We start from the raw sequence: 23,384 nt of genomic DNA on the forward strand, positions 1-23,384 counted from the left end.
TGATCGCCCTTGACGACAGAGAGTGCTGGTTAGGAACGAGCTCGCAAAGCAGTGCAGAGCTGTGGGAGAAGCACAAATTAATTGGGAGATGCAGACTGATGCAACAAAAACCAGTCAGTAGGTGTACAGTAGGGCTGCCACGATTAGTCGACTAGTCATGATTACGCCAACTATCAAAATCGTCGACATTTAATAGTCAACGCATCGTTTGAAGCTTTGTAAGATCCGAAAGACGCAATAAGTAGTAGGATTTAAGAGTGTAATGTAAGGTTCTCAGTCATCCAGGTCATCGTAGTGTAAGGCAATGGTTCCCAAACTTTTTTCGCTATGCCCCCCTTTGTTTTAAAAGAAAGATGTTCTCGCCCCCCCTCACACATACATCCTCCAACCAGACACACCCATATTTTGCTCCATTGCGGTTTATTTCACACCTCAAACATTTAGTAAACAATTAAGCAAATACAAGTAATCTTCATGTAGTAAGAAAATAAACTACTAACTCTTTTACGCTACGTCCACACCTACACGGGTAATTTTGAAAACGCAGCTGTTTCGTCCACATGTAAACGGCGTTTGGAATCACCGAAAACTGAGATTTTTTAAAACTCCTTTTTTGCATTTAGGTGTGGACGAGGAATACAGAGTTGTCACGCAACGTCAAAGGTATGTGCCTCTTTTCACGTCACGCTGTGCGCCACGTTATTGTTTACATGAGATGAATTACAGAATGGCAGATAGAGACAAAATACTGTTAATCTGACTATCTTCAGGTTTTACACGCTTACATATACACACGCAGTTACTGTCCCTCCATTTAGAAAGGCAGAGGCGTCACGGTGTGATTATTTTACATGTAGTTATTTTTTCCTGTGTAATAATATTCAACGTTGCTATCAATACATTTTTCAAAAAATGCCTAAAACATAAACAACTGTGGGATACTGTTTGTCCGTGATTTGGACGGGGAAAAATTGTGGCAGGAACGGCCAGATGTTATTTGTATCTCCTGTAACTTTACTGTATAAAGAGCAAACATCTCCAAAATGTCAGGAGTAGTTAGTCATTACAACAAGTGTTTGTGAACTAAAAATCAAGATTGTGGGATTCTGTTTGTCCGTGATTTGAAGTTCCCAGTTTTGAGTTCCCTTCCCAGACACAGGTTTCACAATGAGCTCACCCGAAACCCTGGCTGATTGTGATCCTTAGATTAAGAGTGTAATAACGGACTGAAACAGAAGATGGCAGCAATACATCTACAAGGATGCCAGCTGCCGTTAAACGCCAAAGAAGAAGAAGAAGAAGCAGTCTCCAGTATCGTAGCTGTGTCCAAATTCAGGGGCCACATCCTTCGGAGGCCGCATTTATAGGCCGATTATGTGACAGCGACGCGACAAAGGCTGTCCAAATTCGAAGACTGCAACAAATGCATCCTCCTTTTCCCCACATTTGAAAAATGGGTTGGGTGTATCCTCTGTGGCCCAACCTATCCCAGAATTCATAGCGCGGCCCAGCCAATTCCAGATTCCAACAATGGCGGCAGCTAGTTAGTTGTAATATTACTCTTTCTGGGTCACAAAATAAACTTTTAAGATATTTTCAGGCAAAAATGTAGCTGTGTAAACTTCAAATATCTGCTCGACGAGAACAGTGAACTTCTAGCACATCGTTTTCAAACCCCTTCAGTCTTTCGCTACTCAGTTTAAACATGATATATAAGTCACTTAGATAACTTAAAAATGTTATTGTTTGGCTTTTTTCAGTGTTTTATTTGTTCCTCAGTAAATCGGTTTGGCTGAGATTAAAGTTATAGTTTTTACACAGCTGAATAAACGTCAAACAGAAAACTGATCAAACAGAAGTGTGAGCTGGTGGAGAATATACTCCAGTGTCCTGTTATATTTTGGGGAGCAAAGATCAGACGGCTGAGTATATTAAACTCCACCGAGACAATCCACAAATTTTATTAAAAGTTTAATAAACTATCATCTTGTCTATATATTTGGTTAGCACATACCTTAAACACTTCAAGCTATAAGCTAATGATAGTTATATAAGAGCAGATGCATGCTGGTGCAATAAGGTGTACATTTTACATCCAATGGATGCATGATGAGATTAGTCGACTAATCACAAAAATAATTGGTGACTAGTCGACTATCAAAATAATCGTTTGTGGCAGCCCTAGTGTACAGTGCACACTGTAATCTATAGCACACAGGAGTATTAGCTTATTGTGTTCATGTTTGTCTTGGAATCATCATAAATACTTTATTTTATATTTATTACTTTATTGTTTTAATTTTCATTACTTTATTATTATAGCACTAGGAATAAATAATAAGGGAAGTATTCTGGATCAGCACCATGATGCACACTTGTGGCCATAGTATATACAGTATTCTGGAGAAGGTATAAAATGTCACTGTATGTCCGTGTGTGTGTGTGTGCGTGCGCGTGTTTTATGTGTATAGATTTTTTTAAATTATTACTCATGATATAACATTGTCCAGCAATGCCCTGTAAGTACATGAGGAGGAAACAGTGACAAAAGGAGCTGTGTGAGGCTAGAGGCAGTGGATCCCTCACTAGCTGGATTAAAAAGAGCACAGGTAACAATAACACATGTACCAGTTGTTGGATTGTAGAGGTATTCAAGTATAAAAACAACAATGAACACAATGTTTTGGTTCTATAACATTTTCTATCATTACTTTGTGGATTAAGTGCAAGAGTTTTTAAGTGTGGATAATTAAATCATAGATTATTGCAATAGCAAGTTGTGCCTTGTTCTCAGATGGACAGCAAGTGGAGAGTGATAGATGAGATGAGGGGATGGAAGGAGAAGAGAGGCAAAGAGTGATTCACAGGCAGAGCCTAGTTTATTTCTCACAGTTTTTTGTTGCCTTATGGTTCCAAGCGCTGTCACCAGTCTTTGCATAACACATGTTCAATCGGCTACCATCTCTCCTATGGACTTTTTACAGTCTACAGTCTCAACACAGCCCTGCCCTCCGGCACTATCAGCAGCAGGAAAAGCAGAAACCCCTCAACAGCAACATTGTACCTACCAGGTAAAACATAGGCTATGTTTGCTTTGCATTGTCCCCACCTGATGACAGTGATATAGTATGATGCGATTCTATGTTACATTCTTGATTAATGTGGGTTGTTGTTCTTCAGCCTGGTTCTATGTGCCCCTTTTTAACTTTGACCACCTGCCTCTTTAAACATCTCTGCAGCACCCTGGCTATGGTTACACAGCAAGGAAGAGAGATACTGCCATGACACAGCTTAAACTGTTGTGAACCTTATACTTGTCCTCATTCAGTTTTGATTGGCTCTTTAGATGCAGGAGAATCCCTGTCTTTGCAATTATGGAACTTCCCCCAAAACTGAGTGCCATGTTGCCTTCATATAATGTCTGCTACTTATGAAACTAGAAGAGACTGAGAGTAAAGGATGCATGCTGTGGCTGAGATCACAGTTACCTTATCTACATCCAGAATATTCCCAGGCTCCTTGATGAGGACACTCTTGTCGATGGCACTCACACCACACAGAGAGTGTGGAAGGGCCGTCACCTGCATGTTGGTTTTTTCTCCTGGGACAGCTGAAGAAGGCGTGAACTCCAATGACACCTGACACACACAAATCATACATCACACCATCTAAACTTTAATGGTTTTAAAAAACAAAACTTCAAGCCTGTATAACACAGAAACCATTCATTAGCTTTCATGTGGTTTTCTGGAGTTCAGGTGTAGTGATCACTGCCCACTCCATGCTGGCAAAAGCTGTGACTTCATTGTTCGGAATGACAAGTCTGTGCCACTTGAATTAAAGTTTGGATTTTATATGTCATAGTTTCATATGAAAGGCATGCTTTAAACCTACACTTTAAACTTACACTGATAAATATAACTAACACAGCTGCACACAGTTTACAACACCACATACCTTGTTACTGAAGCACTTCTCAGTGGAGAAGTCAGCACTGTGGGCGATCACAATCTTACGGGGAAGTACAGCATAAGCTACAATCTGGACGACTGGTGCCATGTCAGGAGAAATTCTCAACTTAAAGGACACCTCACCCTCATTCACTGAAACAAACAAAAAGCCCCCAAAATAGCTAATATATACATCTTCTTTTAATAATCATCAAAGTTGTTGTTGTTGTTTTTAAAAAAGGGTAGGCTTTTTAAAACTTCATATTACAAAAGAATTTGATGAACTTATGATTTGAGCCAGTCTTTACATACCTGACTGATGTTTAACTTTAATCTGTTTAAATCCTTGCATGACAATAGCTCCTCTGGACAATACCTGAAGAATATAGAAGAAAATGACACAGAATGACTGATGCGATATTTGCATCTTGCTTAGCTGTAAGTCATGCCAGGAGTATTTGAGAAGCAGATGCAGTTTGCTTGTTTTTTTGGTTTTTTTATTGACTGGATTCACTTTGCTGTTTATTTGCTGCCTTCTCCCTGTGTATCTAACACCTCGAGCTACAACATCAGAGCCAGAACACAATGCAGACATGTAAACCTTAATCATAAAGGCTTAATCTTCAATGTATGTCTTGGTTGTGTTCAGCTGGGCATACACAGTGCAAATTTTTGGCCCATTTTGAGACGATTTTTCACCTGTGCAACCATTTTGGCTATTGGCCCGGGTTTCGGCTTAATCGTGTGTTGTGCATTGTATACATGAGGTAATGAGAATGGATCAACATCTCATGACCAGCTCCCTATCAGCAATCGTATGGTCACAAGAAAATCAAATATATATATCTATGTATATGTGTATATATACACATACATATATATACATATACATATATTTGTACTGTGGATGAACTTGTGACAAGAAGTAACTCACCAGATACATCACATCCATAGAAATTGCTGCTTCCCTCACTATAGTGTACTGGATAGATATATCCTCTTCTGCATCACAGGAAAGGGGTTGATTCTTCATCTTCACCTCGAGCGAGCTGAATGTTCTTGCATTTTGAGAAGGAGGTCGGGACATATACATAACGTGAAATCCACTATCATAAAAAGCAGTTCCATATACTGGATAGTTTAGGGTTGCCTGAATTGTAAAAAAGAAGCACAAATAAGTTGATGAAGAAGAAAAAAAATGGAATGTTGTTAGAGTGATTGTGACAAAAGTTGTCATTGTAGTGCTTAAAATTTGTAAGCCTTGCCTTAAACTGCAGGCACATTGCATGTAAGATTCTGGGTTGCTTATTTAGTAAGGAATGTTTACTTCCTGCCCTTTATGGGCTCACCTATGCTTGTATATGATGGACCGTTAAAGGAGTTAAGCCATATACGGGGGTGAGGGGAGATGACCCTTTTATGACCAGCAGGAAGTCACGTATACAGATACACACACACATGCACATACGTGCTCGCACATGCATACACACACAGTGCCTTAGTTTTATGACACACCATATGGGTTTTACAATGGGGGCTTGTGTAACTGTGTTCACTGAATAAAAAGGCTGCGAGGGAAGGCTGGAATTTGAAGTTGTCTGGGATCAGGTGAGGAGCTTTCAGCTTCAAGAGCTGACCAGGCTTCCCTTGCACAGCAAGTAAAAACTGACTGAGCTCTGATTCTCTTGCTTTGTTCACGGTGACAAGTCTCTGAACCAGCAAGACCTGCGAGTGCAGACCTAACAAAGGTCAGATTTTAGAAGCAAGCTAATGTAGTCAGTTTCACCATAGTCACTAATTACTACTGGAGCACCTTGGGCAAGCGACATCAGAAATCATATTAAGTCAGTGAAAACATTGTCATGTAACTTACCAATGATTACTTAAAAAATACTGTTTCAGTGCAATTATCTACTTACATGGAGGACAAAATCCTCATGAACGTTATCTGTGCTGAATGAAAACTCAGCGACACCGTTGCTGTCAGTTGTTAGATTTTTTAGTAAGTGTCCCGACCAACGTTCTCCCACCGACAATTTCACAGGTGCTTTGGAAATGGGTGTATCATTGTAGTAAACGGCTTTAACCTGTTCAAACCACAATGTTTCATTACTAAAACCCACATTATTTACACTACATTCTAAATTATATAGCACAAATTTGAACTTACTTTTCCTTCTACATTTGATCCTGGTTCATAAATCCTGGGCATATCAACAAAATACACTTTTCCAAGCATATTGGAAATTCTTATTCTCTTTTCTTGTTCCTGCGAAATGCCTGAATACAAAACCTCAATGTTAGAACAATAATGTATAATTTAAAAAAATGTAATAATTAAAATTAAATGAAAAATAACAATTGCAAGACTTTCCTGTTTCCTCCTCTTCCATTTTGGCACTGACAATCAGCTCATCTTGAAGGAATTTGTGAATTTTGGTGAAGGTTGACATCTTGAAGGTAACAGCTGTACAGCCTGTCTTGTCTGCCTAGAATGGCCAACACAAAAAGACAAAAATAATACAATAAAAACTTCCATCAAACTTTAAGCTGGTTGCAACACTTTGGACTTTGTTACAACCATTTTATCCAGTCAAAACTCTACCAGTGTTACTAATCGAATAAAGACTCAAACTCATTATTTAATCGGTTAGCTCATTAAGAGCTGACACACTGACACAAGCATCAGCCAAAGAATATATATTTAGTTTGTCGTGTCTCCATGTTTATTCACCTCTTTCCCAATCATGTCTCTCCCCCCACTGTTCCCTGTTATCTGTCAGTCCATGTCTTAGTGTGTGTCTCATGTTTCCTGTTTTATTTTGAAAGCTTCTTGTCCTGTGTACAGTGTATTCAGTTATGATTCTTCCTTCTCTTGTTATGTCTGATTAATTTCAGCTATATTTCCCTCCTGTTTTACATCCCCTTGTTATCCTCTGTGTATTTAGTCCTCCATCTGTTGTTTTAAGTGCTTTATCTACAGCGGTATAAAGCTGCCTCTTTCAGTTAACCCTTTTGTTCAAGTCCTGCATTTGGGTCCTACTCCTACCTGCCACACAGCCATCCTTGACAAAAATTCAGCATTTATAAATAATGAACACAAACCAGTGGATACACAAACCATATTGGATATAATCTCAAAATTTTGACTTTTTTAACTCAAAATGTAACTCAAAAGATCTTTCAGGAAAGGCAGAGGGCATCCAATGGTATCCTGGGTGGTGGTGTTGTCTCAGAGCTTTACTCTTAGCTACTGTACAGCTGACAAACCACACACAGATGTAGCATCTCAACTGTGCTAAAACACTTGCTTCATACTAGGCCACTAAAGTCTTACAGCTGACTCCACAGACTGTTGATTCTGTCTTTTTATGGCTAGCTAGAGCTGCATGATTTAACTTCACAGAGACAGTGAAAGACAAACATACACACACACACACACACACACACACACACACACACACAGATACACATCCACCCCACCCTCCAAAGTTTGGAAGAAGGGACCCAAGGTTGCAGTTAGCCCAGAACAACACCTAAACCCCAGGGGCATGAAACAGTGGTGCAGGAAGACCTACCTGCTCCTCTCCCTGCATGTCGGAGTTAAAGGTGACGAGCCTTTAAATCTGGGGCCCATCTGCACACAGAACTCTCAATGACAGTAACCCACTCAACCAACAATGAAGACAAAAATGAACAAGCCAAACTGGGCTGAGTCTGAGATAAGATACTGTCATAGGGATTAGGGGTGGGGTTAAAAAATCGATATCCCAATTTAAATCGATTTTAATTTGAATAATGCAAGATTAAATCCTGAATCGATTTTTAAATATAAATTTTATAACTGCTCCTGAAGGTTATTCCTTTTGATGTTTAGAGTAGAATAAAGGGCCATGCTCCAACTGATGTTTAACACTGTGAAAAACTGGTGAAATGAGCAATGAAAAACACTAACATACTGTGTGCACCTTTCTACTAAACATCCACGAGCATTTTCAGTCCACAATGTCCATATTTTCATTTTATGCACAGCCAACCTGCTCTTTCTGGCTCGAGTCCTCAGTCTCTGGGGGCATATGCGCTTAACTGAACACCGACCCAAAGCATGCGCACCACAAGACACAACTCTCAAGTCCACCAGTAGGTGGCAACAACACAACATGAAACCAGATTAAACACCCAATTTTGAACATTGCAGTGACATAATAATTACATTTCAGTGCCACAGCTACAAATGTATTTTGCCAGAAACGCCAGAATTTTAACTTAAAGCTTACAAAACTATTTAAACAACTGCCAAACAGCTAATGAGAGCAGGTAAACCGATTCCACAAAAAGATCTAAAAACAAAACGCGACCCGACGGCACGCACACAGGCATGCCGGGTGCTGAAAGCTGACATTTCACAGATTCTGAAACTGATTCCGAAACTGCAAGTTTCGTCACTCTCCATTGTGTACAGTGCTGGTTTTTTTGTTTTTTTTTCAGGCTGAGGCTTTCTCTGATAAGAAAGCCTCAGATCTGCTGTTAAAAACCGGAGAAGTTTTAACTTTTACAAATTATGACAGATTGCAAAACACTTAGCTGTGTCTTTAATAAAATCCCTGTAACTTTGTTCTGCTTCACTTAAGCATCATCATCATGTTACTCTCTTGATTCATGGTTTTCATCACTTTTTTGTCTGCTGCAGAATATTTTTAAGGTTATCTGCTATAAAAAGCCAGGACAGAAAAATCTCCTTCATGTTTGTCTGTGTTTGATCCTCAGTTACTTTGACACAAAGGCGTCTGCTGTGATGCTCACACCTCTGATGAAGTCTCACAAGTCTCAGCTTTGTTTGTATACCTAGATAGTTTACACAGAGTTTGTAATTGCAGAGAAATTAATTTGGTCAAATAATTTGGAATTAAATGTTTTTAATTTACAAGGTTTAGAGGGTTCTTTCAACCCTCTATCGAAGGTGCATATCCAAGGTAAATTATCATAATTATAATATTTCTGAGTCAAAATTAAATGGAATCCAATTGAATTGGGACCTTGTGAATCAGAATTGAATCAGTTGTAGAAATCAGTGACGATACCTAGCCCTAAAAGGAGCAGTACTTCACACAGAAGACATTTTGCTTAATGATGTTGCTGCATGATCGCTGATATACAGATACCTTCTGCATGGGCATGTGGTCTGCTTTTATCTGCACATTGTTTCAGGAGAAATATGAGACTTGACAACTGTACCTGTTTGGTCTCTGTGTGGCAGGGCGCCTCTATCTTGTGTTTCTTAGCAGAGACTCGAGAGCCGCCAAGAGGTCGGCACATCGTAACTGTAAAACTTCCTGGAACAGGCTGTCCATATGTGTACCTATGAAAATAATTTTTAAAAAAAAACAAAAATCAGGTTTTATGAAGATCTAAATTGCCATTTGTCAAGCAAGGACTCGTACTTACTTTGCACATAATTTAATATCAACTTCTTCCTGTCCAATACTCACTTCTTCAGATACATTTACTGTTATGTCAAATTTGGGTAAAACTGGGGACAAAATATCAAAGTTAGCATCTGCATTGTATTAAGAATCTTAGAAACAGAATGTAAAAAGATTTAAAGACCTGACTTACCATACTTTTCCACCTTGAATCTGTGACCAAATTTATCTTCACCCACAGACACTATTATTTGGTAGATTCCTTCAGGGGCCTCAGAGTTCAAGGAATATGAAAGCTGCAATATTTTATTATTGGATGTTTCATTTAACCACTGTCCAATCCTGTTTCTATTGGGATCCTGTTAAATACATTCAAAGAGGAGTGGGTGTTTATGACACATAAAATGAACACATGAATACAGGTGAAAATATGTTCTAGCCACGCTCCTGGTTCCGTTTCCCTTCAACAAGATTAAAGATAACATACAGATACAGCCACTTAAAATGGCCTCCTCATCCCTGACAGTACCATGATGGAATCCTGACTGGCTGATAGATGACCGTGATGATATCCCCCGCCTGCCATGTGGATGATGCAACCATGAGTAGTAACACCCCTAAGCAGTGGAGTTGTTCCAAAAGCTTCAAAATTATCATGACATTCATGTCTACGATGAGCGTATGTAAACTTTTGATGTAAACTATAAATGATGGATGTAGCTTTCTGGTCCGAAAATTGAAGCCTTAAACCTGCATTCTGTTCAATGGCCAGTAGGGGATGTTATGACTATCCAGAGTATGCTCATTTGCTAATGATTTGTGTAACTGACAAGTTATTAGCCAGTGAATTTACAGCTTCATAGTCACATCAACATCATGAAAACGCAGGGAAATATGCAGATTTTTGCTCATCTCAAGGCTTCGTAATGGGATTTCACAAATGTATGCGCAACATCACAGTAGTTACAGACATCTTTCAATCTGATTCACTATTTAGCTGTTCTTATGTTCCACTGAAACTATGATATTGTAGAACTTCCCAAACATAGGCTACTGATGTTTAGGTATTTTCCATTTCTTCCATTTTGCTCCCATCTTTCCCATTTCACTCGCTGAAATTGAAATCACCATAGCCAATGAGTGTCACGGTCCTGGGTCAGTGTCCCAGTGTTTTGATTTGTTTTATTATTGTTATTAATCTTTGGTTTCACTTTGGTTTATGGTTACCAGTGTTTGGTTTCTGTTTTTGTATTTTGAGCTCCCTCTGTTCTATGTCTAATTTGTCTCTGTGCCTGTCATGTGCTTCCTGTTTTACTTTGATGTTCTGTGAGTTTCTTAGTTTCTAGTTTTGTGTTTGAGGTTTTGTGTTTGTGTTTTTTTCCCAGCAATAAAGCTGCGCTTTAACTTTAACCTTCCATGTATGGGTCCAATCCTGTCTGCCACACAGCCAAATCATGACAGAATGACGCGATCACTACATGGACCCAGCAGGCTTATCGTGGGAGTGCAACCTGACCCGCATCCAAGGCCTGATGATGCGAATTTCCCACACCTCGGATATCAAGGCTAGGGTTGTAGGGATAAACGCCATTGAGGTGATTCTAGAGGGGAATCTTCTCATAAGTAAAGGGCCTGATTAAGGACTGCATCGAGCCCGGGACATGCTACAAGCTCAGGAGCTAGCAGACTTCGTCCACTCCTGGCGATCTACGCAGCAACGGCAACAGCATCAGCAGCCACTACAGGGACTGGTTACTCTAAGCGCTATAATTTCAACTCTGAGACTGTTTCCTCAGGCACCACGATTTCTGAAATTGTTAACCCTGAGCATGCCTCCCCAGTGTTTGAAAACTGTGTGTTTTATAAGACTGTGTATTCTAACAAAGATATTGGTTTGAATGTTCATGAGTCAGGGGGTTCCGAGCCTAAGACTGTTTTTCCTGAGCATGTTATTTCCAGGTTTCCGGATTTAAAAGACTTTGTTTCACCTGCTCTTTCTGTACACAGAGCTATGCCTACACAGACTGTAAACCCCTGCTCTGAAAGTAAAAGCAAAGCCTGCTCGGCAGAAACCAGCTGATGGACTGTTTGTATGGCAGCTGATCTAGCTTTTCCGGAGTCAGTCCATCCTGAAGCTGCTGACTTGAGGACTGTTTATTCAAAGCCTGAAAATATAAAGGACTGTTTTTCGCCTGCTCATTCTAAGCAGGTAGCTAATCCTACTAAGACTTTTGCTGTTTCTCAAAAGCTGCCCTTTCTATAGACTGTCGTTCTCTCCAGGTCCTCCCCAGAGGCTGAGTTTCAGCCTCCATCTGACTCTGGACCCCTGGAGGCTAAGAGCCAGCGCAGCCTGTGTCACCTGTGAACTCTGCCGGGCCGTCTCAGCAATCAGTCTCCACTGAGAGTTCGGGCGAGTCAACCCAGCCACCTACATCCTCTGCTGGAGGCTCCGGTGAGCTCATTCAGCCAGGTGAGGACTGCACCTTGCTGTCGGTGCCTGAGCAGAGCCAATACAGATCCAGTCAGCTTTGTATCGGCCAGAGGTCTTCACGCCTGCTGGTTCTGTCTCGTCTTTACCAGAGGTCTCCGCACCTGAGGGCACTCATTGAGCCCAATGAGGGCACACTGAGTGCTCTCAGTGGGCTAATTAAAATGTCTGAAGCTATACTTTCGTTTTTTTTGTTTCATATTCTTTGTATCCAGCTTTGTCATGTTATTGTGTAGGCTAGGCTCCATGTTAGCTTTTCTTTGTTTGTAACTTGCAACGTTTAAGTTACCCTCGGTTTGATAGGTTTTAGCAAATCTTGCCACAGAAAGTTTGTAGGGGAGAGCTGTCATTTTTGTTTTAAAACCACCTCTTCTTCCTGTTCCTATAGTTGAGTTGAGTTTAGGGCAGGTTGTCTGTTTTTAAATTCAGAAATTGTTGCAGTTGCTAAGAAGACATAGAAAAAAAGAAATCTTTACACTAAAGCTATGTCCTCATTGGAAATGATTCGCAGCAACATGTGGAACAAAGGCCAAAGAAACTTAATAATATTTGACAACACCAAGCAACTACTGGTGAAAAATACTTGGCAATATAATGTAAGCAGGTCCCAAGATCATTTTCTCCACTTTGAGATGAGCCATTAAAGGTTACGAGAGCAAAAAACACCATTGATTGCCTACCTAACCCTCTAATGTGGTAAATAAATTATAGAGTTGATCAGAGTGTGGAATGTCTACCAGTGACCAACTATTGGCCAACAAAGTGATCTGCAGGAAGCAATTCTTTTCAGCCGCTTTCTGTGGTTTCTGGTTGTCACCTCACTTTTGGTTGCTTCCTGGACACCCCTTTAGATTCGTGTAATAATGTTCTTCTTCTTGTTGGTATTGTAATTATACAAAATAGTTTCATTATCAGTACTGTGTGTTTAATGTAAAGGTGTAAGAACTAACCTGACACAATATATACTGTGTATAAAATGCACTTTGAAAGAAGTTTTTATTTAATCCATTTAATGTACATAATTCGCCTACTTGCTGCATAGAATGCTACAACTGCGCATAATGTCCCCTGTATATATTCACTTAATGTATATGATGTTCTCTCCCTTTTTGCACATTTGAGGAGCGTGTTGGGATACATTTCACTGCGTGTTTTGCTCGTATAACTATGCATGTGACAAATAAAGAATCTTGATCTTGAATATATATTAACAAAATTGTACCATGGTAAAACACTGATATCAGAATCAGCATACAAATTTCCGAGTTGCTGCACTTTGTTGTGCTGTTGGCTTTAAGGAAAGCTCAGACCTTTAACAAACCTATTAGATTTACATGCTGAATTTGCAAAAGGAAAAAAAAATGATGTGTGGTTATTTTCTTACCTTGAGTTCAACGATATTGCACTAAAAGGCAAAAAATCAAAAGGAACAAAAACGAGAAAATTGTTAGAGGAAATGGGTTTCTTATACAGTGTCCTACCAATTTCTCTATCCAACTTTAGGCTTGGTAGAAATTCAAAAATATTAAACACAAAACACAATTTAACATGAAACTGACTTTTCAACAGTATGTTTTTTTAGGTTATTTTGTACACTCCAAGACTATTGCTAAACTGTTTGCTTGTTAGAGTTATTACAGCATAAGTAAAAACTCATTACTAAACACAGACAATACATTGTACTATTGATTTGTTAGTGCAAGTTGACTGATAAACTCAACAGAGTGATAAAAGTCAAGGAGGAAAGGAGGGACAGAAATACTCACCAGCTGACTGACAGGTCTAAACTTGGAGTCCAGCGCAACGACTCTGAAATGAACTGTGGAAGAAGTTCAAAGATTTTAAACCTTAATAAGTAATAAATCCTGACCAAGAAATGAAACTGGCACATTCTCCAACATCATTATTGCCAAATAAGCAGTAGTACTAATATAATTTGTAACAAGCTAAAATTAAATTAAATGTGTGTTTCATATTGTTTATCCTCATGTCCTTTGTAGAGGCAAAGCGTGAAATGAACGTGGTGGACTGCCATGTCTATACACTCTTTGTTGTGATATCAGCTTGCAGCAAAAGACTTTCATAAAGCCCGGAGAGAGCTTTAAAAAAATAACAACAGGTGAAAAATCAAACTTGTCCAAAGCAAAGTTTAAAGAAATGATGGTGGCTTGAGACTTTGTCAAAGTTTAAAAAATGTATAGGACAAATCAAAATACTAAGTTGTAACCTAACAAAAAGACCCAAATTAATGTTAATGATGTGTTTGCACCTTCATACTGTACCTGCGGAGACTTTCCTGACAGCTACAATAAGAGAGTGCAAACTCTCATATTGGGATATGTTTGTGAACAAGTGGTCTCTTTACAGAAATTACAAATAGCCAAACTCCAGTCAGCTACAACTGTTATGTTTTGTCTGTAGTGTTTTAAGCCAGTCATTTTATAAAGTGTTGAATATATTTAGTAGGTGGCTTTTTTTTTATTAACCATAAAATAATTTTAATCTGCATTGTGAAGCAGCATCCATGGAAAATCTGAAGTGAGTAAAATAGTGATAATATTCATCCATTTTAAATATTCCTCAAGGGTTCTGCATTTATCATAGAATCATAGTTTTATATATATATATATATATATATATATAAATATAAAAATTCCCCACTCGCCCCTGCGGGCGGTTTATCCTTCAAGCTCGGGTCCTCTACCAGAGGCCTGGGAGCTTGAGGGTCCTGCGCAGTATCTTAGCTGTTCCCAGGACTGTGCTCTTCTGGACAGAGATCTCCGATGTTTTTCCTGGGATCTGCTGGAGCCACTCGCCTAGCTTGGGATTTACTACACCTAGTGCTCCGATTACCACTGGGACCACCGTTATCTTCACCCTCCACATCTTCCCGAGCCCTTGGTATTTTTTCAAGTTTCTCGTGTTCCTTCTTCCTGATGTTGTTGTCATTCGGGACCGCTACATTGATCACTACGGCCGTCTTCTTCTGTTTGTCTACCACCACTATGTCCGGTTGGTTAGCCACCACCATTTTGTCCGTCTGTATCTGGAAGTCCCACAGGATCTTAGCTCGGTCATTCTCCATCACCCTTGGGGGCGTCTCCCATTTTGACCTCGGGACTTCCAGGTTATACTCGGCACAGATGTTCCTGTACACTATGCCGGCCACTTGGTTATGGTGTTCCATGTATGCCTTGCCTGCTAGCATCTTGCACCCTGCTGTTATGTGCTGGATTGTCTCAGGGGCATCTTTACACAGCCTGAACCTGGGGTCTTGCTTGGTGTGATAGACCCCAGCCTGTATGGATCTTGTACTCAGAGCTTGTTCTTGTGCTGCCATGATTAGTGCCTCCGTGCTGTCTTTCAGTCCAGCTTTCTCCAGCCACTGGTAGGATTTCTGGGTATCAGCCACCTCCGCTATCTGCCGGCGGTACATACCGTGCAGAGGCCTGTCCTTCCATGATGGTTCCTCGTCTTCCTCCTCATTCTTGGGTTTCTGCTGCCTGAGGTATTTGCTGAGCACACTGTCATTTGGGGCCATCTTCGTGATGTATTCGTGGATGTTTCTTGTCTCATCCTGGATTGTGGTGCTGACACCACCTCCTTCCTTCCGCTTAGCATACAGCCTCAGTGTGCTGGATTTGGGGTCAAACCCTCCATGCATGGTCAGGAGCTTTCTTGTCTTGATGTCAGTGGCTTCTATCTCCTCCTTTGGCCAGCTTATTATCCCAGCAGGGTACCTGATCACGGGCAGGGCGTAGGTGTTGATAGCCCGGATCTTGTTCTTACCATTCAGCTGACTCCTCAGGACTTGCCTGACCCTCTGCAGGTACTTAGAAGTTGCAGCTTTCCTAGCGGCTTCCTCGTGGTTGCCATTTGCCTGTTGGATCCCCAGGTACTTGTAACTGTCCTCTATGTCTGCAATGTTGCCTTCTGGTTGTTCGATCCCCTCAGTTCCGACTACCTTCCCTCTTTTTGTTAACATCCCACTACACTTTTCCAGTCTGATTGATATTCCCATGTCCCTTCCGTAGATCCTTGTGGTGTGGATCAGTGAATCAATGTCTCGTTCACTCTCGGGATACAGCTTGATGTCATCCATGTACAGGAGGTGGCTGACAATTGCTCCATTTCTTAGTCGGTATCTGTAGCCAGTCTTGTCAATGATCTCACTGAGGGGGTTAAGGCCTATGCAGAACAGCAGTGAGGACAGAGCATCTCCTTGGTAGATCCCGCACTTGATGGCGACTTGTGCTATGTGCTTGAAGTTGGCCTCTAGTGCTGTACCCCACATCCCCATTGAGTTCCTGATGAAGGCTCTTAGGGTCCTGTTAATCTTGTACAGTTCTAGGCATTTCAGGATCCATGTGTGGGGCATTGAATCACAGTAATGTAATTGTAATCAATCCAGGCAGAGCACAGGTTGGTCAGCCTGGTCTTGCAGTCTCGGCTGATTGCTCGGTCTACCAGTAGCTGGTGTTTTGCACCTCTGGTATTCTTGCCAATCCCTTTCTGTGCCCCACTCATGTATTGAGCCATATGCCTGTTCATCTTAGCCGCTATGATGCCTGACAGGACCTTCCACGTGGTACTGAGGCAGGTTATTGGCCAGTAGTTGGATAGGACCGGTCCCTTCTGGGGGTCCTTGAGGATCAGGGCTGTCTGGCCTTTGGTTAGCCATTCTGGGTGTCTCTCGTCAACAGCAGCTGGTTCATTTGTGCTGCCAGACGCTCATGGAGTGCAGTCAGCCTCTTCAGCCAGCAGGCGTGAACCATGTTGGGGCCTGGCCCTGTCCAACTCTTCTTACTGGAGACCCTTTTTTGGATGTTTGCCACTGTGATGGTTACTGGGCCCTGTTCAGGGAGTTTGCTGTGGTCCGCTCTCAGATCCACTAGCCACTGAGCATTGCCATTATGGGTTGCGTCCTTCTCCCATATGCTCTTCCAGTATTGCTCTGTCTCCAGCCTTGGTGGTGCTATTCTCATATTGTTCCCCTGCCACTGAGAGTACACCTTGGCTGGTTCTGTGGAGAACAGCTGGTTTATTCTCCTGCCTTCAATCTCTCTGGTGTACCTCTTCAAGCGGCTGGCCAAGGCAGTCAGTGGCAATAACCCCCTATTTTCAATTCTTGCCCACCGATGCCTTCTTGTTCCAGTAGCCCACTTCTCATCAGGGTGCCCTGGTTCCTATACATATATATGTATATATTAGGGGTGCAACAATACTCGTATCGGTATTGAACCATTCGATACACATGTTTCGGTACGGTACGCATATGTATCGAACAATACGAAATTTGTAATTTATTTTATCAACTTTTCTTCTGACGATGCTGTCTGTGTTGAGAGCTCAGTGGATCTGCGTTCGACTACTCTGCCTAGGCTGCACTGTCGAGCGCAGATCCACTGAGCACAGCACAAGCTAGCAAGACAGAAGTTATGCTCGTTGCAACATGGCAACTGCCTCAAGGCTACCCGAAATTGAACCTCCCCCACCCTCATTCAGATCTGGCCTTTGGAACTATCTTGGTTTTCATGTGAAACATGACCCTGATGGTAAGCACGTCATGGACAAAAGTAAAACAGTATGTCGGATGTGCCATGCAATGCTCAATTACATTGGTGGGAACTAGTGCGTTAGCGCAGTTAGCTCGTTAACGTGTTGACGCCGTCCAGCCCCACGCACAGGGCGATCCGTGGTAACTCGTTAACAGAGATTTTCCGTGTTGTGGCATTAACGTCATTTCAGATTAACGCTGGCAGCACTAGTGGGAACACAATGAATATAACTGCACGTTTACGCCGACATCATCCTAGTGCAAAGACAAGTGGAAGCAGACAAAAACAACAAGCACGCATGTTACAAACATTACCCGAGTCATTTAGACAGCCGTCAGCACATGATTCTCCTTATGGGGACCTGATATGTTTAATATGCTGCTGAGAATATAGCCCAGAAGAAGCGTATAGTATAGCTTTTATTTTGGAAAGAGCCATTTCTCTGTAATAAACTCTCTTTTCCAAAGATGAGTGATTTCTCGATCAGATAGATTTTTTTTTTTTATTATTTTGTTGTTTCAGCAACATTACATTTAAAAACTGTACTTTTGAGTTAAAATATATATTTATAATTTTAATAAATGACAAATTAAAAAGGCATGAAACTTTTTTTGTATCGAAAAAATATCGAACCGTGACACCAAAGTATCGAACCGAACCGAACCGTGAATTTTGTGTATCGTTGCACCCCTCGTATGTATATATATATATATATACATATATATATATATATATTTTTTTAAGCTTGTAACAGACATTTATGAAGAATATACTTTGTTCAGACTGAATGTAGGAAGTGTTTAAACAAAGGCAGAACAGGAAATGCTTTTGTTTAAATCTAAGTGAAAATGTGTTTCAAAAGTGTAGGTGACACAGAGAGTGCTTGGATTGTGCAGCACTGCTGTATTTTTATATTTTTTTATTTGCCTATTTAATTTTTAGATTATATTGAAAGAATGAATGAACGAATGTTTGCTGGGAATAGTTTTGGTGATTTATACAAACATGGCCAGACTAACTCAAATGCACATTTTCAAAACTCTTTCAGTAGCTTGTAATGAACATATTTCTTGAAATGCTATCAAAATATTTGGAAATTATAGAAATAAAAGTTTTTGTTTTTGAGTGAAAGGGACTTGCTCATGGTGGAAGTTCAATACGCCCCAGTAAAAGGAGGAGGGGACTCCCAGGAGCTGGGAACTATCTCAGAGCAGAAATTCTAAGAGGCTGAATCTGTATAAGAACAAATCCATCTAGCTCTGATGGGTCATCAGCTCACTCTTACCTGTTTGTCCAGGGAGGTAGATGGGTTTATCCGTCTGGATGAATGTCCTGGCCTTGTAGGCTTTGATCATGACTTTTCTCACTTCTTTTGAGTGAAATGTGTCTCCTCTTACGTCCACCTCAAAATCCAGAATCTTTTCTCGTTCCACTGAAGGAGCCTTTAAGAGAGGTATTTTAGAGAATGGGGCATATTAATAAATAAGAATAAATAAATAATTGTGTGCTGTGTTTAAAATACTTGACTGTATTCTCCTGCAGGCTTTTTTTTATTATTAGAAATTACCCAGTAAATCAAAACCCATCTTAGGGAGCTCACCTTAAACTGAGTACATGTATGAAACTCTTCATTGGATGTATGTGTGAGCAGGGTTGTATTCTCCTCTCTGGACATCAAAGTGACAGTCATGACCACAGTCTCACCGGGCTGCAGAAGACTTGCACAGAATTTGGACTCAGCTCCAGCTTCTATAACTGCAGGAATGGCCACCAGGTACTGCCTGCAGACACAGACAGATGAACACATAAAGCACTGACAAAGAAGGAAACCACAAACCAGTACTCGTGCAAACTTCAACTACAAATGTTACACAAAGTCACAAAACAAAAAAATTCTATTTTTCTTTATAAAGAACACTTAAACTTACGGTTCAGCCACCGCTTGATCCACACAGATCCAGCTTAGGAGGACACACAGTGTCCATGTCAGAATTCGTAAACAGCCCATGACTCACTGCGAAGATCTTCAGAGTCAGCGTCTGTTAAATAGACACCCCCTCAACCCCCATGCCCCCTCCCACTTAGCACAGACAGTAACACCCATGACCAGCCCCGTCTATTTGGTCTCCAGGTATCTTAAAAGTCAATCATTTATAGATTTACTAGCCACAATTTTGGTGAAAGCACAAAGCACAAAAAGTTCATCATGCAACAATTTCTACAGGTCCAGTATATAGTTAGAAAAAAGTCTAATGTTTTTTAGTTACTTATGGTGTAGGGTTTTCTTTGCCCACAGGCTTGTTTAGTATTTGATGTTGTCTTCAAAATTAAACATTAAAAGCTAGTAGCAAGTATTGAAAAGTTTTTAATTCCCAAATGTGTCCATGTGCTTAATAAAAAGCAGGTATTCTATTGTTTTATCCTTCAATTTTTGTCAATACTGGAAAGAGAGAATTGTTTTCTGTAACTGTTGATATTTTCCGAAATCTGGGGAGGGAACATACGTACAGTAAGTGCTGCAACAGTGCCCTTTAACCAGGGTGAAATGCTTTGTTGCTTAGTTTGTTAAATCAATAGTGTAGACCAGGGGTCGGCAACCTGCGGCTCCGGAGCCGCATGCGGCTCTTTTGTCCTTATACTGCGGCTCCGGGTGGTTTGGGAAAATTAATTAGAAGTATTTAGCTGAAGTGTATTTTATTTGTGTTTAGTTCTTTTTTTAACTTGTAGTTCTAAATTGGAAGATTATTGTGATATTGAAATATAAAAATAAAATTATATTTTATTATTTTTCATCGCTCAAAATAAGCGTCACACTCACAGAAGCCGGTATACCCGCCGAAACGCTGTGCATCTATCGAGACTTTCAACCCCAGGTAGGCCAATTATGGATCTTTGGATCGACATTATGTCAGCAGCTGTTCTCCACCGTGAACTATGTTAAAAACAAACACCGCTCACGCCTCACAGATGACAGCTTACAGTGACTTCGTACAGCCCTGATTTGCAGACGCTGTGAGCAGAGGTTCAGGAGCAGAAGTCCCATTGTAAACACATCACGGCAAACCCGACGATGTTTGCATGAACATGCTTTTCAGCATCTCTTTATTGACCGCTTTTCACACACGGTTGCTGTACGCATACAGCCGGCTGTAGCTTTTCAGCTCACAGCCCGACACATACCAACACAAGAGCATAGATAGCACAGACTTTAAGGCGGCGAGACGTGATTGGGTGCCGCTCAGGTGCGTCCGACTCCCATGCAGCGGCACTGCAGACCACGCCCCGCCACACACATTAACCAGGTAAAAAACACATATTTAGGCAGAATTTTGCAAATATCTATTTTTCTTTTTTTTAGCAGCGTAGAGCTTTTTTTCCAATTATTTTTTAAAAGTCAGGTCAAGGCTCCAAAAGCCCAAAGGCGATATGAGGGTGGCGGCTCACAACAGTTTTTGTTTGCTACATGGATCATTTTAGTTCAGCTGGGTGTCTTTCCTTTTGTTATATTTCTTTAAGAGTTCAAAATGTGTTCATTACATAAATAAAATGTAATTTTCTCTGTAGCACTTCATGGATTACATAAGCAACACACCTTAGTTGTTCACACAAAGCATAAAAGTAAAAAAAAACAATATATACAGTGTTATCTTCATTTTAGATGTCAACAAGTATTTGCGGCTCCCAGTGTTTTCTTTTGCGTGGAAACTGGGTCCAAGTGGCTCTTTGGGTGTTAAAGGTTGCTGACCCCTGGTGTAGACATACCATCCTCAAACATAACACATGGATCAGAACAGTAAAAACATGTAATTGATTAATTAGGCAGTCATAAATTAAGGTAATCAGCTGCTTGAAGTCACAATGTCATCAATGACTGCATTCCTAGCATTTCTAGTAGTATTATCTCACATTTCAACAGCAAAGAAAATGGATTCATATTTATAGTGGCAGTGACATCCAAGCTACCCAACATCCAAACTTCAGAACTAAAATGCTTCTTGAATATGTTTTAAAAAAAAGTATATTGCCTTTTGGATAAGCTACAATAATATCTTCAATATATACAATAAGTTGTAGTAACATGTGCAAAGTTTTAAAAAAAAATAACAGTTTTTCAAAACTTAAAAAAAGATTCAAATATAAGATACCACAAAGAATCCACAAATCTACTGAGGCTTCAGGAAGACTGACTGTTTACATAAATGGAAAAATATACCTCAAAATATGCATTAAATCAGCTCCTGTGCAAATGCTCACAGAAGACATTTTGAATTTGGAGGGAACATAAGATAACATAGTTTAAAGATAGCATTTGAAATGTTTTCAATGAAAATATGTTGCAGAAAAGCCAGATATTGCTTCACACTGATAGTACACCATGTACTACCAATTCTGGCATTCTGAATTAAGCTATGACATACACATGTGATTTTAAGAGGCTTTTATCTTGAAGTACCAAATCAGACTTGATATAGAGTAACACCATGGAGATGTTGACTGCATATATACATGAATAGAGCATATAGGTTCAGCTTTCACAGAGAGATTTACTTAGAAACAGGCATTAATCCAGGACATCCAACACAGAGAATCCAGACAAGATGGAGGCCGAGAGCGTACCTAGCTGATGAAATCTAGATCTAGCAAGAACTGAATGGTTGTTCCAGCCTTAAATAGACAGCTTGATCAGTGATGAGCTGTAGTTGAGTCAGCACAGCTGATTGCTGACAGGCGAGTGTCCACAGGAAGATGGAGAGACTGGAGGAGCCACACCAGAAGGAGAGAGGTAACCCCCAAACGCCATACACACACACTGTAATCCCTAACAGTTGTCCTAGCTCATAACTAATAAGTTCATAACACTCAAATGTCGTTTTGTAGTTGAGCAAACTATAAAGTATTGAGCTCTGTTGGCTTTTATGCAACTTTAATTGAATAGGGCTCAATATTTTTTAGCTAATTTGTTTGGAACGCTCAAAAAGTTTAAGAAGCATATATTAGTGACGTTCTGGTGGGTGGAGTCTTGTCGCTCCCTCAGGAAAGCTGAGTCAGCCATCTTGAATTTACCTTGATGCGGGGAAGATTTGGCCTGCCCGTGTGGATTAAGAGTCCCCAACTTCAACCTACAACGACCACCACCTTAATTTTTTTCATCAACTGCCCTAAATTTGGTAAGTCTAACGTGTTTTTGTTTTGTTTAAATTTAATTTCGATAAACAGTCTTTTTTATTTTTTACTGGAAATATATTCGTACTTTGTGCACAGTGAATGTTTGTTATAAATAAATTCGAATCCAAGTAATTGTAACTTTAGAAGTTTTCGAATGTGACAAATACGTAATGTTATTTCAAATTACAACGGTGTAACGTTTTGGCGGTATTCCGTGGGGGACAACATTTCCCATAATGCATTGTATTCTTGCCCGGGAAGTTGACGGTGGCAGTTCTAGCTCCATGCGTTTGAACTTTCTACTAAAACTTTCTACTGTCCGTTTCTACCGGTTGTCGTATTCGCCGGTAATGCACGTGCGTATTGTTAGTATACTTATTTCAATAAGTGTCCACGTTACACAGTCAGTAGTTTACGCTGTAGAGCTATGTGTGTGTGTGTGCTAGCATGAAACGAACAATGCTAAACAACATGAGTGTGTTATCATGATTAGACACATGTTTGTATTTTTTCGTAGTCTCAAATATGTGGTTGTGAGATAATCTCGAAATCCTTTTAACAGTTTAGAGGGGTATTTCACTAAGCGAGCTCTACAAGTCAAGACTGGGCAGTGGGTCCATGAATAAACTGCCTCACTCCTGCAGGTGTCTGTCCATACTTCCCATCGTTCAAGTGAGGCTATGGACTTGTATACGTTGTTTGTATCACCTTTACTCTCCATAAAAATTAATTTTTTTTTTTTTTTTTTTTTTTTTCCCAGGAACCAAAAGATGGCTGCTGCCCAGAAGCATGTGCTGCA

The 23,384-nt window shown here is 40.3% G+C and overlaps 2 protein-coding genes across 2 annotated transcripts in view; both read right to left on the bottom strand.

Moving 5' to 3' along the window:
- LOC100706658 (alpha-2-macroglobulin) overlaps nt 1-19,472 on the bottom strand; it is a 30,672-nt gene extending 11,200 nt beyond the window's left edge. Inside the window, exons 1-15 of the mRNA XM_019353396.2 lie at nt 19,348-19,472; nt 19,020-19,200; nt 18,705-18,861; nt 13,628-13,680; nt 13,246-13,266; nt 9,567-9,732; nt 9,396-9,480; nt 9,186-9,309; nt 6,325-6,439; nt 6,121-6,230; nt 5,870-6,037; nt 4,885-5,100; nt 4,263-4,326; nt 3,958-4,103; nt 3,489-3,638 (exon numbers count right to left, since the gene is read on the bottom strand). Of these exons, the coding sequence (XP_019208941.1) occupies nt 3,489-3,638; nt 3,958-4,103; nt 4,263-4,326; nt 4,885-5,100; nt 5,870-6,037; nt 6,121-6,230; nt 6,325-6,439; nt 9,186-9,309; nt 9,396-9,480; nt 9,567-9,732; nt 13,246-13,266; nt 13,628-13,680; nt 18,705-18,861; nt 19,020-19,200; nt 19,348-19,427 (1,836 nt within the window). The 5' untranslated portion in view covers nt 19,428-19,472. The remainder of the gene's footprint in view (nt 1-3,488; nt 3,639-3,957; nt 4,104-4,262; nt 4,327-4,884; nt 5,101-5,869; nt 6,038-6,120; nt 6,231-6,324; nt 6,440-9,185; nt 9,310-9,395; nt 9,481-9,566; nt 9,733-13,245; nt 13,267-13,627; nt 13,681-18,704; nt 18,862-19,019; nt 19,201-19,347) is intronic.
- LOC106098407 (poly [ADP-ribose] polymerase 14) overlaps nt 1-23,384 on the bottom strand; it is a 208,140-nt gene that overhangs the window by 70,358 nt on the left and 114,398 nt on the right. The gene's annotated exons all lie outside the window — the stretch shown is intronic.

This window comes from Oreochromis niloticus, linkage group LG3 (assembly GCF_001858045.2).
Source record: "Oreochromis niloticus isolate F11D_XX linkage group LG3, O_niloticus_UMD_NMBU, whole genome shotgun sequence".
Taxonomy (NCBI): Eukaryota; Metazoa; Chordata; class Actinopteri; order Cichliformes; family Cichlidae; genus Oreochromis; species Oreochromis niloticus.